General features: G+C 42.4%; 1 protein-coding gene across 4 annotated transcripts; it reads left to right on the top strand.

Moving 5' to 3' along the window:
• The first annotated feature begins 379 nt into the window (after positions 1–379).
• LOC133512334 (glutamate decarboxylase 1) lies at positions 380–16,682 on the top strand. Of its 4 annotated transcripts, XM_061841859.1 has the most exons (16): positions 380–508; positions 594–656; positions 1,348–1,506; positions 2,737–2,979; positions 3,046–3,136; positions 7,135–7,247; positions 7,396–7,511; positions 7,586–7,665; positions 7,755–7,809; positions 10,138–10,254; positions 10,333–10,397; positions 11,009–11,087; positions 11,166–11,315; positions 12,865–12,972; positions 14,116–14,205; positions 15,372–16,682. In XM_061841859.1, exons 2-16 carry the CDS (start codon positions 644–646, stop codon positions 15,543–15,545), a joined length of 1,653 nt encoding a protein of 550 aa, XP_061697843.1. In that variant the 5' UTR covers positions 380–508; positions 594–643; the 3' UTR covers positions 15,546–16,682. The 4 variants fall into 4 exon arrangements, with proteins under 4 accessions (XP_061697843.1, XP_061697842.1, XP_061697844.1 ...); XM_061841858.1 differs by lacking the exons at positions 380–508; positions 594–656 and having other exon boundaries at positions 1,303–1,506; XM_061841860.1 differs by lacking the exons at positions 380–508; positions 594–656 and having other exon boundaries at positions 1,303–1,506; positions 14,459–15,510.
• The last annotated feature ends 390 nt before the right edge of the window (positions 16,683–17,072 follow it).

Below are 17,072 nucleotides of genomic sequence, written 5' to 3'. Positions count from 1 at the left end.
GCTTGAGCATTTGCAGACCAAGGCAATGTTTGCAAGAACAAATCAAGTCCAGTAAATAGTGGCGTATTTTTCCATTAAAAACGAACTCTTCGGGGTTTTTTTGAATGATTTAAAATGGAAAAATGTACCAAAAAAAAAAAAAAAAACTAGATTGGGTCCATTGAGCTGCTCACACGAGGCCAATGATTTGTCTAATGATCCGAAGCTGTTGTTCCCACCCTGCCCTCGAGCCCAGCCGCCCCACCTCTAAATTGCTTTTTTGGGTGGGGGGAAACATTTGATTGCCTGAGTCCCCCTCCGAACCTATTCAGAGTTCCCCCCCCCCACCCCACCCCCAAGACTGGTGGCTGCGAATCCACGATAAGGCACCAGTGTTGTCTTTCTTTTCACTCAATGCCATTTTTAAAGCTGAGGAATAATTATTTTAAAGTGAAATTGGGTGGGGGAGAGGTTAAGTTCCAGCTGCTCTTCATTTAGGGCCTATCGAAATGTTAACAATCATCCAAAGGTGGCTTTTTGTGTTCCCTGGAGTGACGATTTCTTTTCTATAGGACTGTGTGTTTTATTTGTAAAGATTTTTTATTTTTATTTAGGCTATGACGCTTGGTGTGGAGTCGCTCATGGATGTACACGAAAATTGGGAATGAAGATTTATGGTAAGTCTGCAAATGCATTCTGTTCTCTTTTTATATGTAAAAAAATATATTAAAATACACATGAACACATCTAAATGAATGATTTGCTTCTATATTGCTGTGGACCACAAGCTGATGCCATAAAAGCATCGAATTAAGGATGGATTTGACAATTTTCTCCCCGAGAGTCTATTTCAGCCCCCATGATGTGAGCTGACACATCCCATAATAGTGAATGTCACGCGCCGGTGAGCCTCACATTTTTTTTGACCGACACGTTCCACCGCTTTCATCAGGAGCATTTAATTAGCCGGCGCTCTTCATCTGCATCATAAAAGCCTCCCATGGAAAAAAGAAAAGAAAAAGACCATCAATAGATTTTCCAATAAACAAATCTCCAAAGGAGCCGCACGGTATTGAGATTGTAATTTCCTGTTAAGATTTATTAACACGTTTTTATTTATTTTGGGTTCGCTTGTTTGTTTGTGGCTGATTTGGAATCCACTTGCTCACCCAAACGCAACGTTTTCATACGAATTTATAGCCGTAATTTGTTATGGTGCCGATGTCATCATGATGCCCTGGTAGGGATGGGCGGGGGCTTCCTCCTCCTCCTCCTCTTAGAAAAAGACCCTGAGAGGAGGAGATTGCAAAAGAAACGAAAAAGTTGGCGCAATCTTGGTCATGCAAGCGTGCTGGGGACTCTTGTCAGGTTTCCTGCAGAAGAACAACAGCGTGGAGGAGGGCAGCAGGTTCGTGGGCTCGTTCAAGGAGCGCGCGGCCAGGAGCTTCATGCACACGTGCGACAACAGCAGCGGAAGTGCGCGCTTCTCACGCACGGAGACGGACTTCTCCAACCTGTTTGCCAGAGGTATATCCAAAAGTCATGTGACCACAAATTGCTTTCGATGTAGAGAGGGGAAGGCGTTCAATTAAATCCACGATCCGGTTTGAGTTGTAAGTTGATGGCTACAATAGTAGGCACAGCTGAAGGCTTGCTAATTGTAACAAATAAGTAGTAAATGTGTGACAAATGTGTAATAAATGCACTACAGATGGTAGTCGTGCCAAAAACATTGATTCAACAAACTTAAATTTAAAAAAAAAACAGTCAAACGGAATTTTTACTTATTATATGTGCAATGCAGTTTGATTTTTAAAATACATAGAATAGTTTCACTTTTATTAACTTACATCGTGCTCATACTGTCGTGCGAAATTAACAAATGTTATTTGAAAAACAAACCCAAGTACTTATTCATCTCACTTACCAAAGCAATAATGAAACAGTTCAATCTCTGAAATGTACATAAGCATAAAAGTATAAATGAATTTTTACCTTTACCAATTTTGAGAACCCAGCACAATTAATTACCTGAATGTGCTTTTTCAGCTTGATATTTTTTTTAGGTGTTTTTAGACGTTTCTTCATTCTTGGAGCTGAAAACATCAAACAATTCTCTGTTGCATCATGTTCATGGTCGATGTTGCTGGCTTCAAGTTTCTCAATTTTCCTGCTGTGAATCTTTTGTTTTGAAAAGATCTCACTCAATAAAATAAATACATTAATAAAATCTTAATTGTGGGTGAAAAGGTAATCAGCCAAATTTGATACAGCAGCCTGACAGATATCTCTTTACAAATGTATGTTGGAAAAGTCAAAAGTCACCCAAAAAATGACACTCGCATAGTGTGCAGATACCTGAAAAATCTACCAACTGTCGGTACACTCATGAAGTATTTGTACTTCTTCATATCCAAAAACTGGCCTGCCTAAAATACACAGGCAGGCCACATTATCTTCTACAAACTAATGCACTAACATAAGCTCCTACAAATATAAAAATGTCCTTTAGATTGACATTTCCTGAGAGATATTTACTGAACAAGGAAGTATAGTTCTGCAGCCCTGAAAAATACACAATGCGGTTCGTAATGTGAAATAAATGTCTTTTGCATTGGGTCCCAAAGATTATGCAAGTGAGTATAGTATAAAATACAAATATAGAGACCATTTCAACATGGTGGATGAATGGATTTTGGTGCAAAAATAAGACTGCTGCTCATCTCTAAAAGAAGAACAGTTGAGTTCTTTTTGCAGAACTATTACCCGCCAAAAATGGAGAGGAGCCGACCATGCAGTTCTTGCTGGAGGTGGTGGAAATCCTCATCAGCTACATTCGAAAAACCTTCGATAGGTCCACCAAGGTTCTGGACTTCCACCACCCACACCAGCTGCTAGAAGGCATGGAGGGCTTCAATCTGGAGCTCTCGGAGCAGCCCGAGTCCCTGGAACAGATCTTGGTGGACTGTCGAGACACCCTCAAGTATGGTGTGAGGACAGGTGAGGGGGTGAAGATCTTTAGACTTTAGTGTAGCGTATACTGTACCTTAATGGTGTCTTTTGCAGGTCATCCCAGGTTTTTCAACCAGCTCTCCACTGGATTAGACATTATTGGCTTGGCAGGAGAGTGGCTCACCTCCACGGCAAACACAAACATGTAAGTCGCCATGCTCACAACGCAAATCACTTGCGTCGCAAATTAACATTCCCCATTCAAATGAATGGAAAGGCCATTAATGTGTTCCAGCCCCCCACAAACTGCCAAAGTGTTTTTAATAGGAAAACTACCACTAATTGTATTGTCTTAAAACATACAGTAATAATGGAATAGAATTTAAATAAATAGACATGAAGAGAATAGAATGGAATAATTCTTTCAATTATAGATTTTCAATACAGTATAAGAACTTGAGTGCCTTTGTTCGCGCGAGTGGTTATTAAGCACAGTTGTGAGTGTCATAGTTCTTGTTACTAGTAGGCTGAAGCATGATAGCTCACGAGCTAGTAAGTGACTGGCAGCACTCGTTGTGGTGCAGAAAGCCCCATGGTGATAATATTGAGGCTTAAAAAAACAAAAAAATCATGTCTTAAACATGAAGGGATGCGGAAGCAGAAGGCCCTGCTGCATGAAGAAGCATCCGTTTTTCATTGAGAGGGGTTGGGGAGTTCACTTCACATTTTCAGTGAACACACCTGCAGTATTTGAGAGTGGAGACAATGGCTTGATTTTTCCAGATTGTGAAGCCTTTGTTTTTATACCGCACTTGGCTATAAAATTTTCTTCACGTGTCTCAGATTCAAACAGACATTTTTATTTCCCATGCCAAGTTTTTTTTTCACTTAACTTTCACTGAATTTAATCCTCCTGGCTGATTTTTTCCCTCCTTTACGCCCAACTTACCTCAGTTTGAGCAGCTTCTGCATCTTTTCAAGGACGGACATCCACAACCTCGAAATTATTTGAACTCCCTTAGCTATTTCAATATAACATGTATGACAGAAATACTACGCTCATACTGCTTTGCAGAGTCAAATACTTGCACACCACGCTAATATTTTAATCTTTCAAAACACTTGGCCATCATCTGCTTCTTACCAGCACTCACTTTTGCAGGACCCATTTTCTAGTCACATTTAGTCACATTTTTGCTTATAACACAAAGCAAAAAAAAAAAAAAAAAAGACCAAACAACAGACAGCTTGTGATTTAAAAAAACAAAACAAAAAACCCTCTGAAGTTGGGGCTTTGTATGTCAAGGTTGCACAGTATATTTAAAAATCTTCTCGCCTGCTAGAATACGAAGCGAATGGCACAGCGATCTAAAATGTCCCAAAAGAAGACGCTTGTAAAGCCGCACCACCCACCATGGATCATTTCCATTGGTGTGCCCTCACACTGTGCTCACATAATTCAGCCCTGTGGCCCGATATAATTACATATTGATTCACATCCACAGTGTACACACTGCCATTGTTTCATGTGACACCAGTTCCAGTGACGTAACATTTCCAGAGAGAGGCTTTGGGACATCTGCCCTTAAAGCATCTGGAACAATCACAATGAGTGATGTAGTTACAGCCCTGTAGAATTGAATCTGCTATTTGGGCTGAAGTTTGAGAATAACTTATATTTACAGCAAGTCAGACCTCTTTTTTTTATGGTGGCTATACGTTCCACAACCATCCACGATAAGTGAAAATCCTTTCCTGACTCGATACTTTCATGGGTTGTATTAACTCTGTTTTTGCATCTCTAAAATAAGTACGTCGATCATATTTTAGTTGATGCACTTTTCCTCTCTGGTCTGAGGATAAGATATTGTGTAGTTCATCATAGATAACACTGGACATCAGCAGAAAGATATCTCGCGGTAAAGCTCAGTAAATTGCAACATGTACATGTGCAGTTCAATTGTATTTAGTTTTTAAAGGTCAAGTGCCATCCCTACAAACATTTTAAAATAGATATTGTAATGAAAAATGCATAACATAACACTTCAATTTCTATACGAAAAAATAAATATGAGCGGAGAGCACATCATCCATGCGCAATGTTGTGGAAGTCTCATTCGACATCCAGGCGGTCGCCATATTGGCTGTATCTTCTGCCCGTGACCTCACACCGGAACATTCACCATTGAAACACGCTGGGCATTTTGGCTAACACGAAGGAACAACAAGCTACCTTCCAGCAGGTAAAACTAATATAAACAGACAAGACCGCTTGAGTGTGTCGCATCCCATCGGAATGGGAGTAGGAGCCAAAAGCAGGACTCGGACAATGCACGGTAGTTCGGGGAGAAACATTTATTATTTCGTGGTCGTGGTCCTTGCCGGACCTGGGCCGTGAGAGCCGCCAATTCGGCGCTCTGCCGCTCTATCTGCGGCCGCATATCGCGGCAGAAGGCCTCGTGATTTGGCAGCTCCTCCTCCCTCTGGGCTGGAAGCTTCGCCACCAGCTGCGGGTCTGCCGGTTTCGCCGTTGCCGGCGAGGAGTGGGAGGACGGTGTCTTAGTTGCCGCGCAGCGGGAGGCACAAGCCCGGGGCGTCTCCTCTGGCCGCCACGCAGAGGTCCCGGGTAGATGGCCAAGCGGGTTCCCTCATACGGATTGGTGTACTTGGACCTACCGGGCAAAGACGCTCGGATGCTGGAAACACGGGGAGGTGAAACAAACTGACTGGGATGAAAGACTGGGCAAAGAGATTCATAATCAAAATCACCGAAGTCGTACTCAGGCAGCCGGTCATACAAATCAAGGTCCTCCTCATATTCCAAAAAGTCAGAGTCTAGAAGAATATGAGGAACCGGACGGGTCGTGTTCGGGACGTATTCATACCTCACTGGCGGAGCGTAAGACACGGAAGCGGAGGACGTCAAGGAGCCTACCCGGATCGGACAGGCTTGGTCCTCCGGCAGACGGTCTACCTTGCGTCGGTCTCGGCGACGCCGGGTCTTTCCTGCTGGGTCCTGTTTTGACCAGTTCGTTCTGTCACGACCCATCGGAACGGGAGTATGACCCAAATGCAGGACTCGGACGATGCAAGGTAGTTCGGGGAGAAACGTTTATTATTCAGTGGTCGCGGATCGGGCAGGGAGTCAGGTGCAGCAGCGGTAGTTGGCACGTCGGGCAAAGAGAGCAGGTGAGCGGGCAGGCAGGAGTCGGTACACGGGAGAACGATCAAAGCAGTCAGAAGTGTCAAAGGAGTCAGGCTTACGGGGTTGGTCGGAGAACAGGCGAAGGTCAGTACACACGGGTTGTTGATCAGGGATACGGGAGTACTCGAACGGGACATGAAGCTCACGAACTGGCGCCGACCAGTCGTCATCGGGGTCATATAAATACACAGGATAATCAGCCCGCATGAGGCGCATGTGTGCCTCTCCCAATCAGCGCAACCGCACGGGCACCCGCACAGCCCGGGCTGGAGCGGCAGGATCATGACAGTGTGTGCTTTTGCCCTGTACGTCACTTCCTGCTTCTTCTCGAAAACAAATCCCTCGAACAAAAAGCCATATACGTCAAAATTATGTTTTGTGGTTAAAAACCGGATGGGTCCATACCGGCTGCCATTTTTTCATTAATAACATACTAAAGATCATCCATTTGATGACACTTAACCTTTAAGTACAATACATTTGCTCTAATTCTGTAAGAACTGTTGGTTTTAAAACATTTACCTAAGTATAGTTTTTATGCGCATTACAACTTCCTTGAATCATTATTCACCTTTGTTTTTCCTATATTCAAGTGCAGTGCTAATGTTCTGTGTACTGTCTGCACTGCTGTAAAACGGGTGCAGTAATAACGAGCCCTTTCCAGCCCAAAGGAAATACGGCGTGACACTGCACAAATCTGCGATAAGCAGCAGTCATAGGAATGTACTGCACCCTCACCCTTACAATACAATTTCATCAGCCCCTTTACATGTACACATTAAGAGTTCAGATGCAAAACCAGATATATCCATTTTTGTTGAAACAAGAAAAATTTATATATCTGCTTTTGCGTCTGAACTCTTCATATTATTACATGCCATACTGATCCCAGCAGTCTCCACATAAAAATTCAGGCTGAAAGAGATTTTGTGTGTGTGTGTGTGCGTGTGTGTTGATGATTTTTTTTTTCAACAGCACGAGCCTTTTCTATGTTACAGGTTCACCTACGAGATTGCACCTGTCTTTGTGCTGATGGAGCAGCTGACATTGAAAAAGATGCGAGAATTCATCGGCTGGCCCGAAGGGGAGGGAGATGGAATATTTTCACCAGGTGAGAGCACGGCGCCAACACTGGTCGGGAAAGCTTTTGAGAGCGAGCCAGCGCTCTCGTGTCACACTTGATTGAACACACAGACACATTGTCAGACACACGTACTGTAGCGATGGCCGCTGAGAGAAACCCGTCTGGTTTCGTGCAGGAGGCGCCATCTCCAACATGTACGGCGTCATGATTGCACGCTACAAGTTCTTTCCTGAGGTGAAAACCAAAGGCATGGCAGCTGCACCTCGACTGGTCCTCTTCACATCTGAGCATGTTAGTTCAACATTGTCTGTCCAGATCATTTGCTGTCTTCACAGTAAAGGCTGATTCAAACTAACTTCTTGTAGAGCCACTACTCCATCAAAAAAGCCAGTGCAGCGTTGGGCTTTGGAACAGATAACTTGATCCTGCTCAACACCGATGAAAGGTTCATGTTTTGCATTGTACTGGATATACACACAGTATAAATTGGACATCAAACATTCCTGTGACTATGAAGTGAATTTTCTTTTCCAGGGGGAGAGTCATTCCTGCTGATTTGGAAGCCAAAGTAATCGCAGCCAAACAAAAGGTGGGGGGAAAAATAAGTTGGCAACATTTTCTCAGTGATGAACACAAGAGTTCCCGTAATATAAATTGAATTATTGTACAGTAAACAGGGACTGACCCCTGCAGTAAATGGCTAAAAATCCAAAGTAATTGACCCCTGACCCAAAGACTGTTGCCTATATAATTGGTGTAAAAAATAAATATACCACAGTTGTTGACCCATAAACACTAATATAATTTCCAACCCATCTTACAAAACTATTCTTAACAATGTGTGTTTCTTTCGGCTTGTCCCTTTCGGGGTCGCCACAGCGTGTCATCTCAGCTGAACGCACATATTTGTTTGGCACAATTTTTACGCCGGATGCCCTTCCTGACGCAACCCTTCTCAGGGAGTGGAGGCCCCAGTGGGATACGAACCCACAACCCCTGGCTTACCAAACCAGTGCTCTAACCACTGAGCTACGGGGCACAAAAGTATTCTTAACAATAAATGTCTTAAAGATGATTGGATTAAAAAAAGGCTAAAAACCCAGGGTAAACTGACAGTAGCTCCTCCCCATCGAGGTCTTCAAAACAGTCAAGATGTACTGTGTCACCTTGAGATCCAAGTGACCCAACTTGGAAGTTTTTGACATACGACCCAAAGATCACCTGATTTGTTGCTTTTACTTGTGAGCAAAAAAATGAGATAAGAGAGCTATATGGTGGCAGAGAAGTGAACTTAATTTAGTTCTCCTCATAGTGATCAAGTCTTCTAAAAAGAAGCTGTGAGCTGTTTATCGTCACTCCCATTTTGCTTGATGCTCATGAACAATGCAAAAGGCCATAAATGGGCGAGCAACTAGCATTGGAGTCACAGTGTTATAATTCTCATAGCAAAAGATATTTGAACCAAAACGTTTACAGATAAGTTTGCAATACCCTGAGGCATATCTTCTTTATCCTCTGCAAAGAACGGCTCATATCACTGAGGGATACTGAGGAGTTTTGACCACCTCCGTGGATATTCATATGTCTGCATGTACTGCCCCCAGTTGGCCAACATGCACACATCAGAAGGAGCAGTGCAATGTTCATTGAATTAAATCAAAATCTGACAAAATCTGTTAGTTTAATCTGTTTTTAATTATGTCATTATGATATATATATTATTTTTTAGAAAATGTAATATTATCAATTCACTCCCCAAAAGGGTTGTGTCAGGAAGCGCATCTGGCATAAAAACTGTGCCAAACAAATATGAGCATTCATCTGAGATGTCACATGGTGGCAACCCCTAATGGGACAAGCCGAAAGAAAATTACTCTAATATTATCAATTGCTATTTTCTTATAAACACATTACACATTTCTTTTTTGGGGGATGGGGGTGTGGGGAGGTTGAGGGGTACAGATTAATGGCCTTTCCATCCATTTCAATGGGGAACGTTGATTTGAGATACGTGCATGGTCACAGAACAAATTAACCTAATATCGCAAAATTTACTTAGTTATTAATTACAATTTTCCTATGAGTCAGGACTTGGATGCTTTTTTTTTTGTAGCATCAAATGGCATTACAGAAAAAGAATAGCCACCAAAACATATGGAAATTTCCCCAAAAAGTTATTTTTCACAGATTCGCTGACAATAGGTTCCTAAGAAAAAACAAGATCTGTGAACTTGTGAATAGTTGTACACTGAAAATAGTTCAGGGTTCAAGTTATTTCCATCCTAGAAGTCTTACATTACTCAAAACATTTTAAAGACTTAACATCAGATCGCTGTTGACTTTGCAGCACTCATTGTGTTCTACTTATGTTATTATCATTGACTAATTGTCAAACAAACAAGTCCAAGGAATTGAATGACTTGGAATTTTTTCTCAAAATGAACCAGTCTTTAATTACCATCATTTAAGGTTCTTCTCACTGAATTTTTATGGTTACGTACAAAAACAAAACGTACTTGAGGAGGTAATACTTTAGATGCACAACCGTGCTTCAACAGCATGCGTTCAATGTAACCTTAAAGATGTATTCCAAAATAAAATTTGCTCAAATTCAAAATCGGTTGAATATTCCGGTGTATTTTTCTTTGAGAGTGCAACGAGAGGCATTGGACTATGCTGCGGTTTGCCAGAGCGAGCAAGGTGATCTTAATAATGGTTCTGTCCGCTCATATATGAGCAAAGTGCTGCAAGTCATTCTTCAAGGCAAAGTGATGTGAGGGCTGGAGAGGGGCGGGCAAGCAATTTTTGCTCTAACCATATCTGCAGAGAGCGGGAGTGCATTATTACAGAACTGCTCTATCCTGTCTTTTTGATGTCAGGGAAAGAGCATCATTACCAAAGTGTTCTTCCTTTCTAGGGCCACGTCCCCATGTATGTGAATGCCACGGCCGGCACCACAGTCTACGGCGCCTTCGATCCCATCAATGAAATCGCTGACATCTGCGAGAAATACAACATGTGGCTTCATGTGGACGTAAGACGTTGTCCTTGGATTTCAGTATCAGATAAATAACCAAAGTATGGATTCTCACTAGTGCAAAAATGTATGCAGGGTGCGTGGGGAGGAGGTTTGCTGATGTCTAGGAAGCACAGACACAAGCTCAATGGGGTCGAGAGGTAAAACAGTACAAACACAGCCAGCTAATCCAGTTACGCTTTCTTAGTATGTGACATCACGTCAAGAAAGCGTAACTGTGATTGGCTGGGTGTTCGGTTCTGACCGGAAGTGACCGTGCAAGGTGGCACAGACGGTGAATTTTAGACAGCAAATTGTAGCCAGTTGAATTTCAGACAGTGAATTGAAAGTGAACTATTGAAAATGTGATCACTTTACATTTCAAATTCAAATCCTGGTGGCAGTAATTTACTTCCACATTTATCCATTTTATAACTGGAAGTCAAACAGATATGAAAAAGGTTTGATTTATGACACCAAACAATAAATCCTCAAGAAGGCAACTATTATTAACTAATACCGAGAAGTTGTCCTTTGTTACTTTATAGCATTGTTTCTCTTCCGATCAAGCCTTGCTTTTTGTAAGAACTCCAATAAATTCTTATGAGAACAAGCTGCACCCAACCACAAACCCCTGACAGCTTTTATAAACACCCCACATTAAATCCTTCCCTCGCGTGTATCGTAAGGTTCAGCCGCTATTGATTGGTCCTCGCCAAAACATGTCAAGTAAACATGAGCTGAACTCATAGATGTTCTACGGTGTGCGCAGGGCAAACTCAGTCACCTGGAACCCCCACAAGATGATGGGCGTGCCTCTGCAGTGTTCTGCCATTCTGGTCCGAGAGAAGGTGAGAAGTTGGTTTGTCTCGGACATCCCTGGACTTTTGCGCTTTGTTGTTTTTTGACACTTGTTACTGCTCACGCAGGGCTTACTGGAAGGCTGCAACTCCATGTGCGCTGGCTACCTCTTTCAGCCAGACAAGCAGTACGATGTGACGTACGACACTGGAGACAAGGCCATTCAGTGTGGCCGCCACGTTGACATATTCAAGTTCTGGCTCATGTGGAAAGCAAAGGTACCTACGACTAGCTCACAAAATGCTCTTGGCTACCATGTTGTGTCGCAGTTTCGGGATTTTGGAAAGATATAATTATTTTGGTCAGCTTCTCAGAGGTTTCTTTGTTATGCGGTGCCATATTAAACTTCCGGTGACCAGTTTTAGAAGTTGACACACCTGCTTCCCATTCACACCTGAGAACTTGGAACATAAATGAGGGAAAATGGCTAATTTGGACAAACATGGGCATTTTCCCTTTGGGGTGTCCTCACTTTTGTTGCAAGCCATTTAGACATTGAAGTGCCACTGTCATGAAATGCATGATTTTTAGTATGTTCTTAATGAAAAAATGGCAGCTGACATGGACCCGTGCGTTTTGTTTTTCACCACAAAACGTTATTTTGATGTACACAGCTTTTTGTAACTCCCGCCACGAAAATCCTCTCGAGGGATTTGTTTTCGAGAGGAAGCAGGAAGTGACGTACATGGCCCTCAAGTGGACTCGTTTGTTTCTATTAGTTTTACCTCTGGGAAGGTAGCTCGTTGTTCCTTCGTGTTAGCCAAAATGCCGGCTCGTTGCATTGCTGGACATTGCTTGAACACTCGGGAGGATGAATTTACCCTTCATAAGTTTGCAAGAGACCTGGTTCGTCGTGAAAAATGGATTGCACGGGTGTAACGGACGACAGCTTCGAGGGTTCCAAATGACAAGTAGGTGTGTATGCAGCTACTTAAAAAAAAAAACCAATAGTTGGGGGGTGGACCACATAATCCGTTTCACATAACGTAACAAAAGATCCACGTACATATGACAGGGTTGCTAAATGTGTCGATGTGCGCGTCGGAAGGCTTCCGTGACGGCTCACCAGCAGAGGCTGCCGCATCGTGCCTTGAGGACAAGCACGACTTCGATAAGGCTGGCTCATGCATACTCTCTGGGAGTCTAACGCCACTGCAGCAGTATGTATGAGCCAGCCTGGCCGAAGCCATGCTCGTCCGCGAGGCACGACGCGGCAGCCTTCCCCGGCTTCGGCACCGCGTCCACCGGTCACGGATTCGGCGCCGCATCTGCCGGTCAAGGCTTCAGCTGGGGTGGCTCATCGACGGGGCTGAGGTGGCTTATCACAGTGCCGATAATATTGCCCCGGACACTTGACTCGATTGTGAGACGTTCTCTTCTTCGAAAAGAGATTCCGTGTCTAAAGGGGCGTGTCCCACAGTAGGGGCCACAGCGTGTTTTCAATGGCGAATGTCCGGGGTGACGTCACGGACAGTAAATGCAGCCAATATGGCGACCACTTGGATGTCGAATGAGACTTCCGCAACATTGTGCATGGATGACGTGCTCACCGCTCATAATTATTTTTTCGTGTAGACATTGAAGTGATTAATGTTATATGTAGTTTTCATTTCACTATCTATTTTAGAATGTTTATAGGGATGACACTTGACCTTTAACGTCTGTGTGTGTGGCATTATTAAGAGGGGACAGTAAATTTACTCCGAGAATATTATTATGATTGCTACTTATACTTGCCCAAAGCTCTTGTTTTCCTTTCCTCAAAAGGGAACGGTTGGATTTGAACATCATATCGACAAGTGTCTGGAACTGTCATCATACCTTTACTACAAAATAAAAGACAGAGAAGGCTTCGAGATGGTGTTTAACACAGAGGTAAGCGTATTCATTTAAATCTACAATACAACTCGGGCACAGGGTATCCAAAAAGCCAATGCACTGTACATTTCCTTTTTTTTAAATTTTAATTTGGCGTATATAATTTGGACAGACTCGAGACCGTCGGCATTTGACAGCTGAGGCTTTGTGGTTTTTTTTCCAGCATGTCAGTCATGTCTCACCAACTGACATTTTGAGCAGGGTTGCAAAATTGCCGCCTTCCGAGAAGTTTTTTCTGTCCCCGAATGCATTTTAGCAGCAATTTGAAAAGCTTTATGGCTCTCAAAACATGAACTTGACCTTGTACAAAGGCTTGAAGCATAAAATGATGAAACTTAGGAGTAGAGCTTTAATCACTCTTCAAACCATCCACGGCTCGAACTTTTGTTGATGCTGAGTTCCAGTGCGGCGTAGCAAAACACCCTTACCGTGGATTTGGGCGACTGCCTCGGAGTTTCAATAAGTCAGATCTGATCTAATTTGTTAGTAATCAAAATTTTCAAACAGATTCTGTTTTGAGAGACATAAATGGTACCACAGGTTTAAGCAAAACGGGTTCTCCAACTGGGGCTGAACTGCCGTCGGTGACCCAAAGACTTCTTGCCAGGTCACAATTTTGCAACGCTGCTTCAAGTTCAGTTGAACAGCAATGGGCAAGGGAATTATGATATGCATATAAAAACTGCAGTCTAAGCTTTCAAATGCCGATGGTACTCACATCCAGCTGATTAATACCTAAAACGAAATCTACAAAGGGTGAGTATCGTATTTTTTGGGAAATTCTTTCTAAAACAATGTTTCACAACCACTTTTTTTTAGCTAAGGTACATAGTTTACATGAGAAAAAAAATCCTAGCATGCACAAACAAAAATGTGACAAAAACTAGTATAAATCCCATTCAGTGGAAGAGAGTAATTTTTTTATGTCACTATCTGTCACTTTTGCATAGATCATTGAAGAAAGATGCATTAACATTTTTAAAACAGCATACAACTGGGAAGTGTTTCTAAATATGTTTGACCCTCTCCTGGTGCAAAATTGGATGTTTCTGTTCCAGCTCACATTACATCAGGGCACCTAATGTTGCGTCATTGTGAGCGCATAACAGCTTTTATTTCAAATGGTTTTCCTCTTATCAGCCACAGCACACCAACGTATGCTTCTGGTACCTTCCCCTGAGCCTCCGCGGCATGCCTTCTGGTAAAGAGAGACAAGAGAGGTTGCACAAGGTAATGACTCATTAATCTGCTTTAAGATTCACTTTCACATTTATTTCCGAGATCAAGTTGAATGCTTCTTCTTGAGGTCCAACAATTTGGAATCCAACCCACATATTCTGCACAAATACAAAATCACATGTTCAGCAGACTTTCAGTTGAGGGAATTACGCATGAACACCGTATTTGGATCAACCAAATCCCAAAATTTGGTGGTTCCCTTGTGTGCGTTTCTGTTTTTTATCATCCATCGATTTGCTGTCAGGTCACAGGTGAGCTGAAACCCGGCTAAAGGCTTTAGGCGGTCCGCGAGCCGAGCTTCGACGTCCGGGGAGGCCGTTAGCTGAGCTTCGGCAGAGGCCTTTAGCCAAGCTTCGGCGGCGGCGGAGGCCTTTAGCCTAGCTTCGGCGTCCGTGGATAACAGCTTCTGCTGCCTGGAAGCTCGGCACGCGGCCCTCCGCCGGAGCTCGCTCGTCAGGCTCCGCGTCTGAAGAACCATCCGTGGCTCCCAGCCCGGAGCTGCTGGGGCCCTTTGTTTGCGCACTTTTGTTGCACGACGGCCTCCATTCTGCCCGAAGAACCATCCGAATATTCAACATTTGCAGCCACAGGTTCAAATCTGTATGGAAGTATTCCTCCGTCTTCCCGGTGAACCGATACTGCTATTTCTTCATCAGATGAGGATAAATACGAGAAATCGACGCTGGGTATAACTGGTGTCCCATGTAATCGAGCCTTTGTTGTGGCACGTTACACATCACATCCGCGCACGTAGGTCATGTGACTCGCAAAAATGGCAGCGCCCCTGATAATTATAAAAATCTTCTTAAAACATTATTAAATGAGAGAGGATTTAACATCACATTGTCAAAATAGGGTACATATTACATGACCTATTAGATACACTGTTCATGCAAACCACTGGATTTCCCCTTTAATGTTTGAATGAACGGAGAAAGTGGGCGATACCTTTTTGTTGCCGTGGAGGATAGTAGATGTGTCGATTGAGGACTTGAAAGTTTGGATTGTGGCTAATTGGTGTGTATCTAGTAGATGGTGACAGAGAAAAGTTGGTGTTTGATATTGTAAGCTATGCAGACCTTTAGCACAAAGTCCAGGAGACGTTGGAGGTTCCTGTGCATATTTATTTTCCGTCTAACACGTGATTTCCTCAAAAGGTGGCCCCAAAGATCAAGGCCATGATGATGGAGTCTGGCACCACAATGGTGGGCTACCAGCCTCAAGGGGAGAAAGTCAACTTCTTCCGCATGGTCATTTCCAACGCAGCTGCCACCAGGTCAGATATCGACTTTCTGGTGGAGGAAATCGAGAGACTCGGCTACAATTTGTAAGAACCACACTTGCGTTGCCAAGTGCGCACGTTCCTACACACAAAAGCACTTGAAGACAGATCTTTAGCTATACTTGCGGAATCCAACGAGAGCCGACACACGCACTGTATCAAGACATCTACTTGTAATTTTTGGAATAGGTTGTTGTGTTGGTTCTCGTTCCATCGTGTACCTAAAGTTGTGGCCTGTGATATGTGGAGCATACGGTGCGTTTGCGCTTATCTATTGATGAGTCAGCACAAATAATGTCATGTATTCTATGCAGAGTAGTTTAGAAAACTGAATGAACGTAAAAACAGAGCACAACCTTATAGCATTGACATATAAGTTATTCATAAAGTATCTGTACCTGTATGTTGATGGGCCATGTTTATGTCATGTACAAATCAATCAGTCCCTTGGACATCGCATAGTTGGTCGCATAAAGTACTACAGTATTTACAGTATGATACAGTCAATGTAATATCTATTGTACTTATTATGGCTGTGTTTTTAGATATTTTCTGTGTAGATTGTGTATAGTATTGTTACAAAGTATGTGTTTTACAGTGATGAAAGCTTATATGTAAATCAACCCTACTCTATAACAGATGTATCATTTTATTTTAACTAAGAGAATAATTGTGAATAGTGAATCAGATATTCCTTTCCATGTGTAAAATACTCTAGGTTATATTTGCTGTTTTATAGATTAACGTTTTTGGATTTCATCTGTCTTTGATGTGTATTAGTGAACCAAAGATGCGTTGAGTTCATTGCCCTTTGGGTCTATTATGGAGAAGTATCACATTTATGGAAGAATAATTTAACTGTGCAACACCTGTCATGCTAATTGTGGAAAGATGTTTTGTTGGAAGAAAAGCACAATGCTAAAATGATAATGACAACAATTGTTTCTAAAATTACATGCCAGTCAGAGTCAATAGCAACCACAACCACTCTTTCCGCGAACAACTTGAAGAGGATTTATCATGCAGAATTTAGCTTGCAGTGTTTGCTGTTATTGTAAGAACTAAAAAATAATAATAATAATAATAATTAAAAAATAGAAACATTCCGGACTCAGATGAAATGTGAATGTAGGCACTTTAACGTCTCATTTCTGTTATCACTGTTGTAACTGCAGGACTAATAAAGATGTGAGCTGTTGAGCATTTGTTGGAATATTTTTCACCTTTGAACTCTGAGCTCAGTTACTATTACTATGTTTACAATGATGGTATGTATCAAATGATCAATCGATGGATCTTGGTCGCCAACTACCTAGCTTTACTGCATTTTAGTGGTTATGCTCATCACTAGCTAGCAAGCTAGCTCATAACGAGCTATCTAATGTAATATTTAATTTCCACTAAAAATGTAATATTTCACCATAATTTGAAATCAGCTGGTGTTGAAAAGTAATGGCATAAAATGTGACAACCTTTAGTTTAAATATATACATTATATTTTTGTCCATTTAAGCCTATCTCGTGGATCTTCCTCTCTAGCACCCACTGTCCTCCCTCACAACATCCATCAACCTTT

Source organism: Syngnathoides biaculeatus, chromosome 14 (assembly GCF_019802595.1).
Source record: "Syngnathoides biaculeatus isolate LvHL_M chromosome 14, ASM1980259v1, whole genome shotgun sequence".
In the NCBI taxonomy this organism is placed as follows: Eukaryota; Metazoa; Chordata; class Actinopteri; order Syngnathiformes; family Syngnathidae; genus Syngnathoides; species Syngnathoides biaculeatus.
The sequence above is the reverse complement of the archived record's forward strand: the minus strand, read 5'-3'. Positions and strand labels throughout refer to the sequence as shown.